Below are 16,997 nucleotides of genomic sequence, written 5' to 3'. Positions count from 1 at the left end.
TAATTTCTATTTTGCAACTATTTTGATGCCTAAAATATGTCTAGAATGCGATAGACTATCGTCCATATTGTAGTCATAAATGTTCCACAATGTCAATTTGTTAAACGACGACTTATTCCACAATTATCTTGTTAGTACGTGTAGAAGGCCGTGCCATGGCCGATCAGTAATGATCAATGTCGGTCAACTGTTGACGAGCATGTTTTGCTAATTTAAATCAATGTGCTCATCAAAATCTTAGATTCTAGAAAATTTCTTGTGAGAAGATAAATTATTACGAGTGTCCATAAATTTTTTGCTTGATTCATTTTGGTTATTTTTTGTAATGTTGCACATTTTATACAATTTCGCATCCTATATTTCATTCATGCATCATTTGGAATGTCTTGTTCTGGCTTGTACACAAATTCTTTGGATTGATATTATTATGTATTGAGTTTATGCGTGATCATTCATCACTTGCCATTGGCTGGCGTGGATTTCATCCATAATTATTATGCTGATGAACTGGAATGCTGGAAATGTCCGCTGAATTGAGTCATATCAATCAACACTGGGTTTGGTAATGTGTTTTATTTTCTTTACGATTCCTACATTGTAGCCTTGTCTTGTGAGTAATAGCTTTTTCGAAACTTTTCGTACCTTCTTCTCTACTTACTGTGCAAACTTTTAACACGATTAACATTTACACCACCACTGTCAATGATAGAGATAAGTATTAACCATCTTCACACAACTAAAATTCACGACACCACTAAAAAATAATTCACTCTATGTATCTATACTTCAAATATTTATGTAGCTGCACAAGAAACAAGTGGTATGAAAATGTTGACAAAATTCCCAATGTTTCCAGCATCTGGCCGTTCTTCCCGAGGTGATTTAAGGGAAAGGGTCGGATCCAGCGACCAAAATGGGGGTGGCGGACCAGGAATGAGTGAGACAACCATGAGCCCCCCTCCCTCAGGCGGGGGTCCGCCACCCCCAGTCCCCTTCGCCATCCCGCCTTACCCACCCGCCCGGTTTCTTGACGACAACGGTTCGTCTCATGAATAAATACTTACAAATTCGTTTACCTTATCAACTAAAAGGTTTGACTTTTTTATGACTTTTATCCTGCAGCCGTCTGACATCCGACCTTTGACTTAGCGTCAATTCCACCCCCCTCCCCACCCCCGAACCATATCGAGGTTCCCGTGTCTGTGTACAACTACAACAATGACTCGGCCTCCTCGTCCCTCCACCATCTGCACCACACCCCATCGCTCAAATCATCCCGCCCCACGCCCACCACGACGCCAAGTCATACCCTCAGTCGGAGACACTCCTCACATGCTGCTGCTGCTGCTGCCCTGCGCCAAAGTCAGACCAGTTTGACGAGTGGGGGGCTGCAACACCACCACCACCCCCACGCCCACCAGCAACAACAGCAACATGTGCTCAACAACGCCACGGCGTCCACCATCCACTCCACGCCGAGTCAAAGTCAACCCTCACTTTTGTAGCACGCTCTTCCATTTTAGTGTCTAGACATCGTCGTCCTAAAAAACGATTGTTCTTCTTGTTATTATTATTAAATGATAAACTCATCATCGTCGTCGTCTTCATTCGTTAGTAATAAAGTTAAAACAGTTGAAAAAATTAGAATACATTTACACATTCCAATTCTACAAGAAAATTGTACGTAACAAGTCTGCTGCTGGTCGATATGAAGACGAAAGAACAAAAAACATTCATTTTTACAGCACATGTCACTGCCATAACTAATCACAAGTGAATGAATTTGGATACTTCTACGTGTGTATATATTCCTGGAGGAGAAACATTTTACAATTTTTGATGAAGATTTACCACAAATATTTAGTGAGAGAAAGAAAGAAAGCAGTGGTTTAAGGAGATGGGAGTTTAAATACCAGTTCTTCTTATACTCGATCCTCCTCCTCAAGTGTCTAGTGATATCTGTATAAAAACACAACCAGTGATTTTCTCAAGGTGGAAACAATTCGATATATAAACCAATTAACGGATCTTCTCAACTAAAAAAAGTAACTGCTCATTGAAATCTAGATAACTAAAAAAAACTGGATATTCTTCAATGACAGCTCATCTCAATCAACAATGAATTTTATGAACCAACAAAAAAGCAAGCAAAATTAATAAAACAATTCCGCTACAGCCAATTAAGCCAATAACAAAGCAAGCTTATGTATCTCTACTATCTATAAATAAATTATTTACTATCACACACACACACACGACACAGGGAGAGAATTACAATAGTCACATTCTCACTCAAAAAATTCAATTTGCCTAAATTTAACAGACTTCTTTAATAACAAATTAAATCTTAATACTCAATAAAACAAAACAAAAGCGTGATTATTTCGTATTTGTACCATTGGATAAAAAACCGTATTCATATTGATGTAGATAAGTACGTAGATATTTGCATATTTACATGGGTATCTGCAAATCGTAATGTAGACCGAGTTAGCCATTAGGAGAAAAGGCCAGTGAAAAGAAAATGTATGACTTAAAAAAATGAAAAATTGTCACACGCTGCAAATTTGTATTTAAACGACAGGTAATTTATGTAATCGATGGCAGAGTGTGTACCTTGATTATTTATTGTAACCTTAAATTTGACTTGTATTATACATCGTGTTAAAGAAATTGCGGAGAAAGGACACTATATGGTATGAAAAAATGTCTCACTTTAGCTGGTCGGTCGGTAGGTTAATTAGTTAACACCTGTGTGTATGTCCCTAACAAATGTATTTGGTAGATAGGGAGAACAAGATGATAACGATATAACAATGGTGTAAGAGAGGACATTCATGAAGATGATGACTCAATTGATGTCAAGGTGCTCAAAATACATAGACATAGAACAAATAGATATATGCATTTTTTAGAAATACATACATGAATGAATCCAGTGAAAATGCAAGTCAGGTTATGGATGCGTTGTTTAATTTCCATTATTTTAGTAAATGTTTAGTAAATCTTGTAATTGAATTTTTAAATTAATTTAAATTTGTCATTTCGTATATTTTATATTTGTTATAGCTTCCAAAATTACTTACATATTTAAGTTTGTATGCCTTCCATTTCCAATGATTTACACGCATACGAGTATTATGTATTATGCAAATTATGATTTTTCTAATTTATATTTAATAGTTGAGGTTGATTATAATTTTCAGTATTTTGTTAATAAAAATAATGAAAGATTTTAAAGTTCAAAAGGATAAATGCTAATAAATAAGTCACACCCACTGAAATGTTTTTATACGAATAAGCTATAAAACTCACCACATAACAATGTATGTAAATTGTTTCATAACATTAGTATAAGAAACTTCGGTGCACTTTAAGAAAACCATGAACTCTATAAGACTATTATCCCGATAAAATAATCAACTTTGGTATTAAAATATTATGTAAACTTCAACTTGAAATTACACATCATGCAATAAACCATGTTGATTAAAGATCCGTAGATGTAATTGTGTTTATTATACATATTTATAAATATGTATGCATAACTTTAATTTATTCTCGCCTTAATTATATAAATTTTGTAATATAATGAACTACTTAATTACATGCATGAATATTTAAAAAAACTAACAAAATTAGGTCGACCAAATATCACAGATAGACAGAAAATAGTTCAAGAAGGACAGTGTGATTTCACATGTTTGAGAAAAGCTTGTGACCAGTCTACTGCTCTTTTGTTAATTCGATTCAAAGTTAATTCCTTTTCCAAAATATTGACCACAATTTTATATGATTCAATGTTTCGAGTTTCAACGTACTTGTACCAAAATGCGCATGCAAGGACGATCCAATTTTCTCTTTCCTGCACACAAGTAAATACACAAAATATTTCAAAATAAGTACGCACAGGTATAGGTTGAATATGCATGCACATAAATTCAACAGGGTAAATATATGTACCTTGGGAAATTTTCTGATGCCATTCAAGGCAGAGGTAATAGCAGTTTTGGAATCATCGTTCATTACATGACACAAGGAGACCATGGCAGATGATGTGAAATGAACCCTATCGACAACTCCCTTGGGTACCAGGCTTGACAATTTAAGAGCTGTCATTGTGGTTCGCAAAATTGTGAAAGACTGAATTGTCTGAAGTTCGTGACGAAACACGATCTGTGATAAAAATGTCCATAATCGCACATTCAAAGGATTATTGTGAATCAGCTTCAGCAGTACGTCGACCCCTCTTTTGGAGTTTCCCTAAAAGTTAAAGAGATCATTAAGGTCATTAGTTACTGATTAGAACTACTTTGTTTAATTTGTTGTATGCATTTTTAGTACATTCATGATATGAAAACAAGCTTTCAGTAAGCCAATGTCGGGAAGGACACTTTCTTCATCCTTGAATTCCTCAAGATGTGGCATGACATTGCTCACGAATTCCGAATCTCCATTCATAATTCCAATAGCAGCGAGAGCCAATAATCCATGGGGACTTTTTACCATAAAACTGAAACGACACGAACACAATGTATTTACTTTAAGCACTAAAGTTGACTAGGAGAAATTTATGTAAACGTATAGGAATTTAATTTACTCTTGTAACAATAAATTGCATGCCGCTTCCGGACCGAAATGAAGATTATGTACCAAGCCTAACCCAATGGTTGCATTTATTCTATCTCCATCGTGGGAACTAGATTCTGGTAACGTTGCAAGTAATTGTTCATACAGCTTCTCAGATTGATCTAGGTATCCAACTAATTATCGCGTAAAGCAAAACATGATCATATGTAATTCGTAAAATCAAGACAATAATGTTTTCTAAACCTTGTACACATTTAACCCGAGCCATCATAATAATTGAGCACCAAATTATAACTATATTCAACCAATAATCTGTATAGCAAATAAATCAATGGTTGATATATGGGTGGTAATAAGCCGTCTACATACATATGTAACCCCTGCTGGCTCGGGTTAAAAATGGTAAGCAAAGTAAATTGTAGTTACGTTTGATCATAGTCAAGGCTCCCACAGCATATCCAACAATATCCAAATTTTCAATCGAGGAGAAAGCATCAACAGCTTCATTAAACATTTCCAGTTTTACAAGTATCACAATTTTGTTTACTAGAATTTGTTGAACATTCTCTTCAGTCATTGAGAATGCCGAGTTGCTTGTTGCGAGTTCCAAAGCAGTGTCGAATGATTCCAAGGCCGTAGTGTAAAAACTATTAAGGGCAGCAATTATTCCTTTCATATTATAAAGTTGGGGAGTACGGTTTCTAGCTATGTCCATAAAAACAAGGAGAATAAATACATTTTATTAATTGCCATGATACAACTCTATGTAATTAGCCATACCTTCAACTTTTGTAATTAAATCATTCACAGTCGTGAGAGCATCAACTCTGGTGATAGAAAACCAGAAGTCAGTTGGAGATAAATTTACTTCTTTCAGCAATATCCGACAGACCCAGTCCGCATAGCAAGAAACGGCAAAGGCAGAGGGGTCTAGATGAGCTGCATGGCGAAACAAATCTGGAGCTTCAATGTGTTCAATGGATTCAGCAAAAAGCCCCTGGAATGTTAATTAAGTACTACTTATATAATCCACTATATAGTAGAATGAACATGTACTAAAAAAAACTTGTTCAAGTAAAACCTGGCCAATCCAACTAGTAGCATGCAAAGGAGATGCAGATTGCGCCTTGTAAAAAATTTGATGAGCTAGCATTGGGTTATCATGTTTTAAGTACAACATTCCCAAGTTACACCATGCGACGACGTTGCTCCCTTCGATCTCTAACGACTTGATAAAGGCGTGTTGAGCCAACTCGTCATTTCCAACAACTGGAATCAAACCACCAATAAAATAAATGAAACAAGAGAACAAACATGACAGCTTATATTGGTTTTGCATATTTCACAATCCTTACAATACGATATTACTCCAAGAGAATTCCAAAATATGTATTGCGTTTGATTCGACGCAACAGCCTTTTTCGCAGCGATCATGGCTTTCTTGTACATTTCAGAAGACATTTTAGTATCTTGGGAACGACGAGCTCGGTGGAAATATAACAAACCAAGTTGATGATACACATAGGCTCGAAGATTCACTGAAAATGTAACATCCTCATCAGGTTCCTCCATTACTCGTAGGCATTCTAATAGGGCTCTGAAAATATTATTAACAATTAGGATTCTACAATAGAAGTACAATAAGATTCTTCAATACTCGACTTACTGAATACCAATTTCTCTCAATTTATCTAAGGATACTCTTTTATATTCAAAATCCTCCACACTCTTAACTTTAGAAGGATCCAATGACTGTGGATTTTCCCCAAGCAGGAATGTTGGCACTTTGACCAGATAATCATCCGTTAGATTATTTAATGTCAAAGAACTTTCTCCAATAATTTTCCAGGGTAGGAGGATCCGTCTTGGCGACTGTAGAATGGCCCTAAATAATGTAAAATAAATCAAGTTACGCTCAACCAAATTTCACTAAGCATTAAAAATGAGTTATATTTTACACGTACAACACGGCATAAGCTACTGAATCTTCAGTAGCCATTTGAGCTCGTACGTCGAAGTTCTCGACCGACAGTTCTTGAGCAATCATGGAACTAGTACGTGCCAATTCGACAAGAATTGGGGTAGGGTTTTCCGGGAAATCGTTAAGGACATTCTTCAATGTTTCAATAGACTTGTCGTGATGCCCAAGACACTGGTTTCAGAAATCAATTAGTGAAATCAAAATAGGCATAACTGTGTGTGCTTTGTTTGGTAGTATGTAGTATGCATACTTACCTGATAAACCACTCCAACTTTCAGCTTAGCATACATCGAGTTAGGGTCAAGCTCTAATGCCTTATTGTAAGTGTTCAAGGCAGCAGAGTAGGAGCCACGAAGAAAATAAGCGTCTCCCAAAGACTCCCACACGTAGCTGCATCCATAAAAAAATATAATCAGTAAACCGCCACATAAAATATCCAAACCTAAAATTATAAAATGACAACTAACAAACAACACACCTATCAGTGATATCGGACCGAATCGCTGCTTGTAGTGCTGTGACAGCAGAATTTGCATCGCCATTGTTCAAATAAAGAACACCCAGTCGCAACCATGCCCACTTAGATTTGGATTTCACAAACGCTTTGGTAGCTTCAACTAGTAATTCTTGATTAATGTCCTCCTTCCCCAATGAAAAGTATGTATCGCTTAGTAATGCACCAACTTCTACGGTAGGAGACAATTTGTAGGCCTTTTTATAACACTTTGAAGCCAGCTCGACATCATTTTGCAGACTGTAAAGTTTTCCCAAATATTTCCAGGCTAGGGGAAGAATTCGACCATATTTCATTGCAGTAAGATTGAAGAGCAGATCGGCAGACTCTTTGTAAAAGCTTAGGTTAAAGAGTAGAATTGCGGCTTCCAAGCGAACATAAACACTAAATTTTTCTTCATTACCACTTTTTGGTGGTATCGTCTCGAGATGCCTGTCGATGGTATTTTTCATGTCTTCAGAATTTGTCTTATCCTCAACACTACTTACGACTCTGTAGAAATCTACTATCAAATGCTGCACACCTTTCTCTTCGGCAAGGTTCACAATATTACTGAGGGAATCAAAATTAAATTTCTTTGCATTGAGGAGAATATTCAAAATAATCCATTGGTCCAGCCCATCACCATCATCCATACCGTTTTTTATGGTTGTCAACAATTCTTCTGCTTTGTCAATATTGATTGAAATTAAAGCCTCTGCTAGAAATAATCTGAACAACTTGCAATAGTTTTCGTTTGCAGAGAATTGTCTTAGAGCATTATTACAGTCGTCAACAGCTCGTTCAAAATCTCCATAATCCAATCGTCCCCTGATCAGAATCTTGACTGCGTGGAAGTTATAGCTGGATTCTAAACCAACCATCAAGAAGGAAAACCCATCACTAAAATTAGTCCCAGAGTCGATTAAGTATTTGCCACGAGCAAAATGACCAAAGCTACTGGAAGGATGAAGTTTGAACAACTTGTCGGTTACAAGTTCGAAGGATCCAATCTGAGCCAACATGGTCGAGTCAAGGCGATCTTCAATATAATAACGGCATAACCATTCCATCGGAGAGCAATAGAAATTCCACTTGTCCTGCATTCCGAACGCATGTCGCACAACTTGCTCAAAGCTTCCAGCACGATTCAGTTGAGTAAAGTACTTTTTACACATATCATCACTTGGTTTTGGGGACTCGGTAACAGTGGTGTGGAGCGATTCAGTATACAATTGATTCTGGTCAGGGGTTCTTGTATCGTATTTTGTCGCAGAAAGCAATTGAATCGCAAGTCCGGCCATTTCTAAATCCACGCCGTGTGACTTTGCCAAACGAGTGATAACTTTGAGGGCCCCTTTCGTGTCTTGTTGAGAAACCAGGACATGTGCCAGCTTTTTTGTGGATTCGATATACTTGGCCTTATCATCACTGGACGTAAAGAAAAAGGGCAGGAATTATTAAGCAATTTATAATACAATCCAGTTCTATCAGTAAGCACAAAGTGTTCTCACGTTTCAAAAAAGGTTGCCACCCTCTTGTATGCATCCAAAAGGTCGGGGTGATTTTTAATCCCTTGTTTTTCATATGTAAGAATTATTCCCTGCCAAGCATACACTTCTACTGGATCCACTTCTATCGCCTTCTTATAGCTTTCGATGGCCTGTTGAAATTTACCCTGCTCTTTCAATGACGTCCCCAAAAACAAATTTGCTTGATAGTGATTTGGCACTTTTTTGAGGATGAGCTGAAATTTTTTTTAAATCCACGAATAAGTACTTTGCGATACTAGTACTAATGGTAAACAATCTCAAACTTACCTTGCAATTGGCTTGTGCCTTTGGAAAATCTTTCGATTTTAAACAATCTTTCGCCTCCTTCAACAGCGCTTTTAATTCCTTTGGATCCATCTCCCCCTCCTCCTTTTTGACAAATTTTAGAAATCAAAACAGTCTCAACCAGCTACGATCCTTGGTCACCAGAGTAGTTATCGGATTGACTGGTTATCAGAAATACTGGCGTAAAGATTTTAAAAATAGAATTTATTTGAAGTTGCACATTTTGCACATTTTTCACAAGTTGTGCTGTGTGATTTAGCCGTCAGCCGTGGTTCGCGGATTTGTTGCTCAAGCTGCCCCACTACTCGTAAATACAAAACCACATGTGCCGTCCAAATAAGTAATCGAGCAGTCAAGCATAATTTAATTGCATAATTAATAATTGTGAAGGGTAATTTTCTGTTCACCCACCTACTTACCTAAACTACCGATGGGAGCTAGGTTGTAGGTGGAGTGTCATTAGTTAGGATGGGCGGTTGTGGGAGTATAAAAATTAGTAGGTAATTTGCCGGGCTGGTTTTTGTCGGCTCCAAAGATTAGTCAGCAACGTTTCGAATTTAATTCTGAAACGTTGCGTTAAAAAACTGACAGACCCAGTCAACGTTTGTTGAGAAATTTATTTAGTCACACAGCTCATTCTAGTTATTTAAAGTCATTGAACGAAAGGATTATCCGTCATTATCAATCAGACATTCAATTTGTGGGTACTATTACACTACTGCCAATTAATTTGATCAGAGGTAAAGAAATATGGTAAAATTGCAGTATAGCGGCCTAGCTCGGATATGGCTGAAATTTTTTGTGTGAATACCCTAAGGTCCCCTGAGCATAAAAATATATTTTTTTCGCGGCGGTCTCAAAAACTGAAATTTCTAGAAATTTTTGAAATTTTGTACAAAAATTATTTTTTTGTCTTAGATTTTCATGAAAATGACTTTCTAGACTAACTAAAGTATCCTAAACACGAATCTGAAGAAATTTTTGAAGAATATTCAATAGCAAAAAAGTAATAATTGTGCCCGTATTGGAGTATTGTTTGTATTTTAGCGAGCAGGTTAGGTTAGGTAAACTAGGTAGGCGGAAAGCGTGGAATTTTTACCTACTAGTGCTACCTAGGAGAGCTAGGTAGTAGTGCTACCTAGGAGAGCTAGGTAGTAGTGCTACCTAGGAGAGCTAGCTAGTAGTGCTACCTAGGAGAGCTAGGTAGTAGTTCTACCTAGGAGAGCTAGCTAGTAGTGTTACCTAGGAGAGCTAGGTAGTAGTGCTACCTAGGAGAGCTAGCTAGTAGTGCTACCTAGGAGAGCTAGGTAGTAGTGCTACCTAGGAGAGCTAGCTAGTAGTGCTACCTAGGATAGCCGGAAACTAGAAATCTCATCTTACCCCGAAAATTTGATTTTACCACAAAAAATTCCTGACAGAGGGAAAGTGAGACAAAGTCTTGGAATTCTCTGAAACATCGAATAACAATTTGTATACAAAATTTCAAAAATTTATAACTTTTTTGCTATTGAATGTTTTTTAAAAATTCCTTCAGATTCATATTCAGGATACTTTAGTTAGTCAAGAAAATCATTTTCATAAAAATCTAAGACCAACAAATTATTTTTATACAAAATTTCGAAAATTTCTAGAAATTTCAGTTTTTGAGACCGCCGCGAAAAAAAGGTATTTTTATGCTCAGCGGACCTTAGGGTGTTCACACAAAAGATTTCAGCCATATCCGAGCTAGGCCGCTATACTGCAATTTTTCCAGAAATATTATTTATTACGTGTAGTAAATTGAAAAAGTTTATTTTTATTATTCCTTATTTTTCATTAGACTAACAAAATGCCTCCAGAATTCGAGAATTCCTTTTCCAAGGATAAAGTCTTGGAAGAAGAGGAGGAAAAGGTGGATGCCAATTCTGATGACGAGGAGACGACAGACGATCTCACCTCAGCGCTGGCAAAGATTAAGATTTCGCCATCTACTACTTCAGGCTACAGTCCTGCCGATAACATTCCTGCCAAGTTTCTAAACCCATTGGGGTTTGTCAACTACAATCATTTGGGTCAATTCCCGTGGGGACCTGAAGACAACATTGCCATTTGTCCAGAATTTACTCAAGTTACAGATGTGCTCGGCCTAGATTGCGAAATGGTTGGGGTCGGACCGCTCCAAGATAGCGAGCTGGGACGTGTATCCGTCGTCAACGAGTATGGATTCTGTATTTTCGACACTTTCGCCAAACCAGAGCAGGAAGTTACTGGCTATCGAAGTGGCAAGAGTGGAATCTATCCGGAAAATTTGGAAAACGGTAATCATATTTATATATACAATAAAACATAAAACGCTTCATAGTTTCATTCTAATATATTATGTTTATCGTAAAATTAGCTCCTTCCGTAACTAAAGTGGTTCAACAAATCCAAAATCTCGTTGCTGGGAAAGTACTTGTTGGCCATTCTATTCACAACGACTTGGAAGTCCTCAGAATCAAAGATCATCCGGAAACACGAGACACAGCAGTGTAAGAATTTCTTAGAGTCGATGAAATGTTTTTCTCAAATTATATCCAAATTAATTTTAATTGATTTCAGATTCTTCAAGAATAAACTTGGTCGATTTGGAACTCCTTCTCTAAAAGTTTTAACCAAACGATGCCTGAGTTATGAAATTCAAACAGGAGATCATTCATCGGTAAGTCATTGCCAAATTAAATAATACCACTAATAAATAATGGAAAAATCTGAATGATGTTATTATTATATTTTCTTGTCAGATTCAAGATGCGCAAGCAACGCTCAAATTATTCTTAAACCACCGAGAAGAATGGGAAAAGGAGTTGGAAGAGACGTAAGTATTATTTATTTATTTTTATCATCATACAAATTGCAAACTTGCATTAATACAATTTTGATATTTCAGACGTCAAGATGCAAACTTGCCCTTCTTCAACTTAATGTCTTCACCAAAACCAATCAAAGACATCAACATTGAGCCTCGAGAAAACGACTTGAATGTTGAATCTGGTTCAATCTTTGTACGAGAAAACAAAATTATTGGTGCGTATGGATCAAGCGGAGAATACTTGGATGTACAATTTCGTCTCCTATTGGAGGATTTTTTGCGACCACTTCGTTTTGGCGTGAAAACCATTCGAACCAAAGGGCATCAACGCGTTCAAATCAGTAGACTTTTCAGGGGTGCTCACATGGTGCTAAGGAATGGAGAAACTGAAATGGAAGTAAAAAAGTATGGATCTATACTGATACCTATGGTTCGAAATAACTTGGTTGATGTAGACTGGGACGAATCAAAACTATTCATGAACGGATCACTACTGCTCGTTTCTCCCGACAACTTTAAATCCGTCAAGTTTGCAATTATAAAAAATGGTCCCAGGAACTCATCCAATTCAAATTCATCCTTCACAAACGTGAAGGTGGACGTTCTATTTTGCAAAGACGGTCCGAGCTGGGTCATTGATTCAACGACGAATAATTTTAAGATTATCGAGAGCCCCGCCTTCTTCGAGGCCTACCGTCACACCTTGTCATACCTACAAGAGATGCCCCTGGATACTTTCCCCATGAAACCATACATTGTTGACGCTGTAACCACACCATCGCTCCCAAAAGTCATGTGCACATATGGAACTACTAAAAAATATGACTTTCGAGTATTTGTCGGCAACAGTCACCCGAAAAGATTTGCAAATCCCCTTGATTTTGAAACTTGGCCGTCTCTCCAAGATGTTGGATTTGACCATTCTCAGTATGAAGCATTCAAAAATTCGTTGACTCAAAAACTGAGTATTATTCAAGGCCCTCCAGGCACAGGTACACATACACTTAAAAAAAGGAAGCAACCATTGAAAAATGCTAATATCCTATTGATTATTATTTTTCATAGGAAAAACCTTTATCGGAGTAGAGACGATAAAATTTCTATTAACAAATCCATGGCTTGTTCAAAAGTCCCCAATTCTTGTTGTGGCATATACTAATCACGCCCTTGATCAGACGCTGGCTAAAGTTTTCAAATTCATGGTCGACAATTTGTGCGATGGCAATGTGGCTAAGGCTGAACACCTAATCTTGCGAGTAGGAGGTGGATCAAAGTCAGATGCTATTCAGTCATTGGTTTTGAAGTTCAAGAGGGAGAAATTCGACGAAAAAAGGAAATTGAAAAGAACCATCGAATGGCAATCTTGTTTGGTTCATCAACTGGGTGCATCAGAAATTTTAACTCTTACCCCAGGGTTATTGAACTTCCAAAATCTACCTCCAATAAGCCTAAGCCATTTTATTGAAGCTGCTGGCGAAGTCTGGAACAAATGGAAACTTGTCCAAAATGCCATTCAGGCGGATCCTGTTGCCTGGTTCGGACTTCAGGACTTGGGTTTGCCCAGTCTCAGCACACTTAAGAAACCTTCAATGGCAAATTACAATGGCAAAAAAAAGAAGAATAGACCAAGTTTGTTTTATTTCGAGTACCCAAATCTACTAAAGAAGATTGTAGAGAAACATCCCAACTACATCACTACAAACGGAGCTGGGCAATTAGACAACCATTTGCCTGACTTTATCTTGTCAAAGAAGACTAATGGAGTTGGTGAGGCGGAATATGTTGGCCGTTGGTCATTCTACTTTTACCTTCTACGTCGCATTAAAGTGGCTGTTGACAAGATCAAAACAGATCTGACCTGGAATCAGAAGAACTACGATGCTCTTAAGGACTATCCCTCCGTGGCGGCTAGCAAAAAATTGGCATTGGTTTTGGGAATGACGACCACAGGCGCAGTCAAATATAAACAAGATATTGTTTCTAAATTAAAGCCGAAGATCATGTTTGTGGAAGAGGCTGCCCACGTTTTAGAGGCTCATGTTGTAGCATCATTAACTGAACACTGCGAGCAGGTATTTATTAACTATTAATTAATTTAACATGTAAATGAGCCCCGGACTGCATATTTGCTCCCAGCACCAAGTTATATAGTTCCAAGGCAGACACACTGGCCCCACCTGACCAAATTTCAGGATATAAAATCTCAGTGGTATCCAAATATGTATGCATGCAAATATATTAATTAATATATTTGCAGTTGATAATGATTGGCGATCATCAACAGTTACGACCTATGACTGCAGACCACGACATGTCCTCCAAATACCGCCTGGATGTTTCGCTTATGGAGCGTCTTGTTCGCAACGGAATTGACCAAAAACAGCAAAATTGGATTCAACTGAAGAATCAACACAGGATGAGACCAGAAATTGCGAGGATGGTTTGTCCAGTTATTTACCTGGAACTCTACAATGATGCGTCAGTCGAGAAGTATCCTAATGTTAAAGGATCGCAGAAAAATATCTATTTTGTAGATCACCATCACCCAGAGGCCAGGGTATGTTACAATCTACTTGTATGCTTTTTATAAATTTCTGGTTTATTTGTTCTTTAATTTTGTGTCTTTGCAAATTAACAGGAGAAGGGCTCGGCAAGTTTTCATAACAAGGCTGAAATTGACTTTGTTGCCACTTTGGTGAAGTATTTTGTTCTAATCATGGGCTACAAGCCTTCCCAAATTACTGTAATTGCTACATATTTAGCTCAAAAAATACAAATTGAACAAGTAAGTAGGTCGTATAGTGTTTTAGTATTTTCCAATAACTCAGGTCAATCTGTGTACAATGTGTGTGTTCATTTTCTTAGAAACTAAACAACATCATGCTATCCGCTAGGCAGGATCGTGTTCTTGTGTCTACCGTGGATGGATATCAAGGTGAAGAGAATGATATTGTGATTTTGTCACTCGTACGAAGCAATGATGACAACAATATCGGGTTCCTTAAAACGGACAATCGCGTCTGCGTAGCCTTGTCAAGAGCAAGGTAAGAGTTGATTAAATTCGTTTAGTAATAATAAATTATAATTGTAATACAAGTATAAATTATTGAGTGCTTATGCTTGTGTAATTTACAGACATGGATTCTTCATGATTGGCAATATGAGTTGCTTAAAAGCTTCATCCGACACTTGGGATACGATAAACAACACATTAATCGAAATGGGGTGCATCGGTGATAAAATTCCTCTTGGGAATTCGATTGATCCTAAAAAATTTTATCGATGCACACACAGTAATGCCACCAGTGCTCCTTGCAATCAAAACGTCTTTAGTGAATGCAGTCACAAAGTAAGTTTTCAAGCAGATATCTATACAAACGGACATCATTCGTCTATTTGTAAAATCTGCAAAAGTTTTAATACTTAACAAAATATTATTTTTCAGACAGCCGTCAAGTGTCACACTGTGAACAATAGACTGGAACGACCAATCTGTAGTCAGAACTGTAGCCACATATTTGATTGTGGACACCAATGTCGTTTTCGTTGCCACGAATTTGACTACGCCTCAAAGCATCAAACCTATAAATGTCTCGAGAAATGCAACCGTGTATGTCCTGTTGCCGGCCATCCGTGTACTCATGGCCATCACTGTTTCCAAAACTGCTTTGTCTACGAAGGTGTTGGTTGCCAAGTTCAAATGAGTATTAACTATGCGTGTGGTCACAGGACAATGGTTTCCTGTCACCGATTTTCCACTCAAATGACACAAAATCACACACGTTGCCTAAAATGTGTCAGGAAAAATGGAATAAGAAATACAGCAGGCCAACGAAATGGGAGGACAAACTGAATAGTATTTACTGATTGAATTATAATTGCCAGATGGAAAAAGTCTTAGCAGTATTCAATTTAAAAGTCTGACTTATGGTACCCATTGCGTATACATACATATTGTTAGCACTTAGGCATTATTTTTCTTATGGTGCATAATGGTGCATTTTTGTGATAAGATGTATATATTGCAAAGTGAAGATCTGCAGCTACATACATACTCATACTCATGTGATATGATGTGATATGATGTGAAATCAGAGGTCAAAGGCTTAAACAAAGTATAATATATTTCGTCGCATAATTAAGGCGAAGTATCATCAAAAGCATGTAGAATATGTGGCGTCAATTAGTTAATCAGTAAAATATTTTTATACTATGTATATATTATATTTTGGTTATGTGACACAGAAACTTGTACACGTGATGCTATAAATTGCCAAAAACACAGAACAAACATGACATTTAAAATGATATAATTAGTAATTTAGTAATATTATTATATTTTTAAAGTTATTTTCCCAACTGTCGTATTTATGTATGCAGGTACGGAGAACTTTAATAAATAAATCTTACAATTTAATTATTAAAGTTTAATACCAGTTGGTGTCGTATATATTTGTACACTGCGGAGTACAAGGAAGCATACTGCATGTTTTTGTCTAGGAATCTTCATTGAAATATTATTTGAAACTTTATCATCTATAAGAGACCCAAACGTTACCTAAATACACTTAGATAGATACTAATAAGTCTAGTAATCCTGGTTTCAATTATCCTTCTTTCGAGAAAACTTATCATTGCTACCATGAAGTTCAATTTATGTACAGATATTTGTATGCAAAAATAAGCTACATCAAGTTTGACGTTAACATCAGAGTTAACTTGGTTTATTAAGCTACCTAAGTAAATATTTCAAACTAATTGGAACAATTATTTACATTTCATGTGGGGGAAATGCGTTTAGAACGGTTGTCAAAATGCTAACCAGTGTTATATAAAATGCACTCAGAGCTGCATAGCTCAATGTTCGAATAGTTCCCAGGCGTACTCCAAAGGGTCGCAATGATTTCGCCATTTTTCGAATCAGTTTCGATCTGCTTTTCCATCCTTCCGCGAGTAACGCATCTCCAAGGTCGCAACTGTCTTTGAACACTTTACCAGAAATATGAAGGAACAGAAATGAGGTGATCATGAAAATAAGAAATGCGTATAAACATATGAAATACTCTGCCCCCGTGATTGCGTGATCCAATCGTATCAATATCACAGCTAGGCCAACACTGAAACTGCCAAAAAATCCAATCCTGCTTGGAATCATGGTAAAGACATAGCACTGGTTGTGAAATTGATTAATGAGAAAGAGGCATCGATACATTGATACTTTCCTTGAAACGAAGTTACTGCACTTTCTAATGAGAAAGTCAAAGT

At 37.0% G+C, this 16,997-nt stretch overlaps 3 protein-coding genes across 8 annotated transcripts in view; 2 read left to right on the top strand and 1 right to left on the bottom strand.

The window, feature by feature from the left end:
• Positions 1–3,496, top strand: part of LOC110846029 (glucose transporter type 1) — a 52,550-nt gene extending 49,054 nt beyond the window's left edge. For all 6 annotated transcript variants that reach the window (XM_035849660.1, XM_035849662.1, XM_035849661.1 and 3 more), the window contains 2 exons: positions 857–1,039; positions 1,123–3,496. In XM_035849660.1, the coding sequence (XP_035705553.1) occupies positions 857–1,039; positions 1,123–1,130 (191 nt within the window). In that variant the 3' untranslated portion in view covers positions 1,131–3,496. The remainder of the gene's footprint in view (positions 1–856; positions 1,040–1,122) is intronic.
• On the bottom strand, positions 3,490–9,203 carry LOC110847224 (tetratricopeptide repeat protein 37). Its single transcript, XM_022094121.2, has 14 exons — positions 8,885–9,203; positions 8,579–8,811; positions 7,050–8,495; positions 6,826–6,961; positions 6,555–6,742; positions 6,257–6,475; positions 5,946–6,187; positions 5,672–5,859; positions 5,371–5,587; positions 5,017–5,295; positions 4,601–4,763; positions 4,345–4,513; positions 3,964–4,263; positions 3,490–3,865 (listed from the first exon to the last, which is right to left on the bottom strand). The coding sequence occupies exons 1-14, from the start codon at positions 8,972–8,974 to the stop codon at positions 3,677–3,679; spliced, it is 4,059 nt and encodes a 1,352-aa protein (XP_021949813.2). The 5' UTR covers positions 8,975–9,203; the 3' UTR covers positions 3,490–3,676.
• A 19-nt stretch (positions 9,204–9,222) lies between these two features.
• LOC110847230 (NFX1-type zinc finger-containing protein 1) lies at positions 9,223–16,163 on the top strand. Its single transcript, XM_022094129.2, has 12 exons — positions 9,223–9,642; positions 10,722–11,199; positions 11,280–11,412; positions 11,483–11,582; positions 11,665–11,738; positions 11,811–12,724; positions 12,798–13,804; positions 13,990–14,289; positions 14,371–14,517; positions 14,598–14,776; positions 14,868–15,081; positions 15,178–16,163. Exons 2-12 carry the CDS (start codon positions 10,731–10,733, stop codon positions 15,583–15,585), a joined length of 3,945 nt encoding a protein of 1,314 aa, XP_021949821.1. The 5' UTR covers positions 9,223–9,642; positions 10,722–10,730; the 3' UTR covers positions 15,586–16,163.
• Positions 16,164–16,997: the final 834 nt, after the last annotated feature.

This window comes from Folsomia candida, unplaced genomic scaffold, assembly GCF_002217175.1.
Source record: "Folsomia candida strain VU population unplaced genomic scaffold, ASM221717v1 Fcan01_Sc003, whole genome shotgun sequence".
In the NCBI taxonomy this organism is placed as follows: Eukaryota; Metazoa; Arthropoda; class Collembola; order Entomobryomorpha; family Isotomidae; genus Folsomia; species Folsomia candida.
Note: the sequence above shows the minus strand (reverse complement) of the source record. Positions and strands in the feature narration are given on the sequence as shown.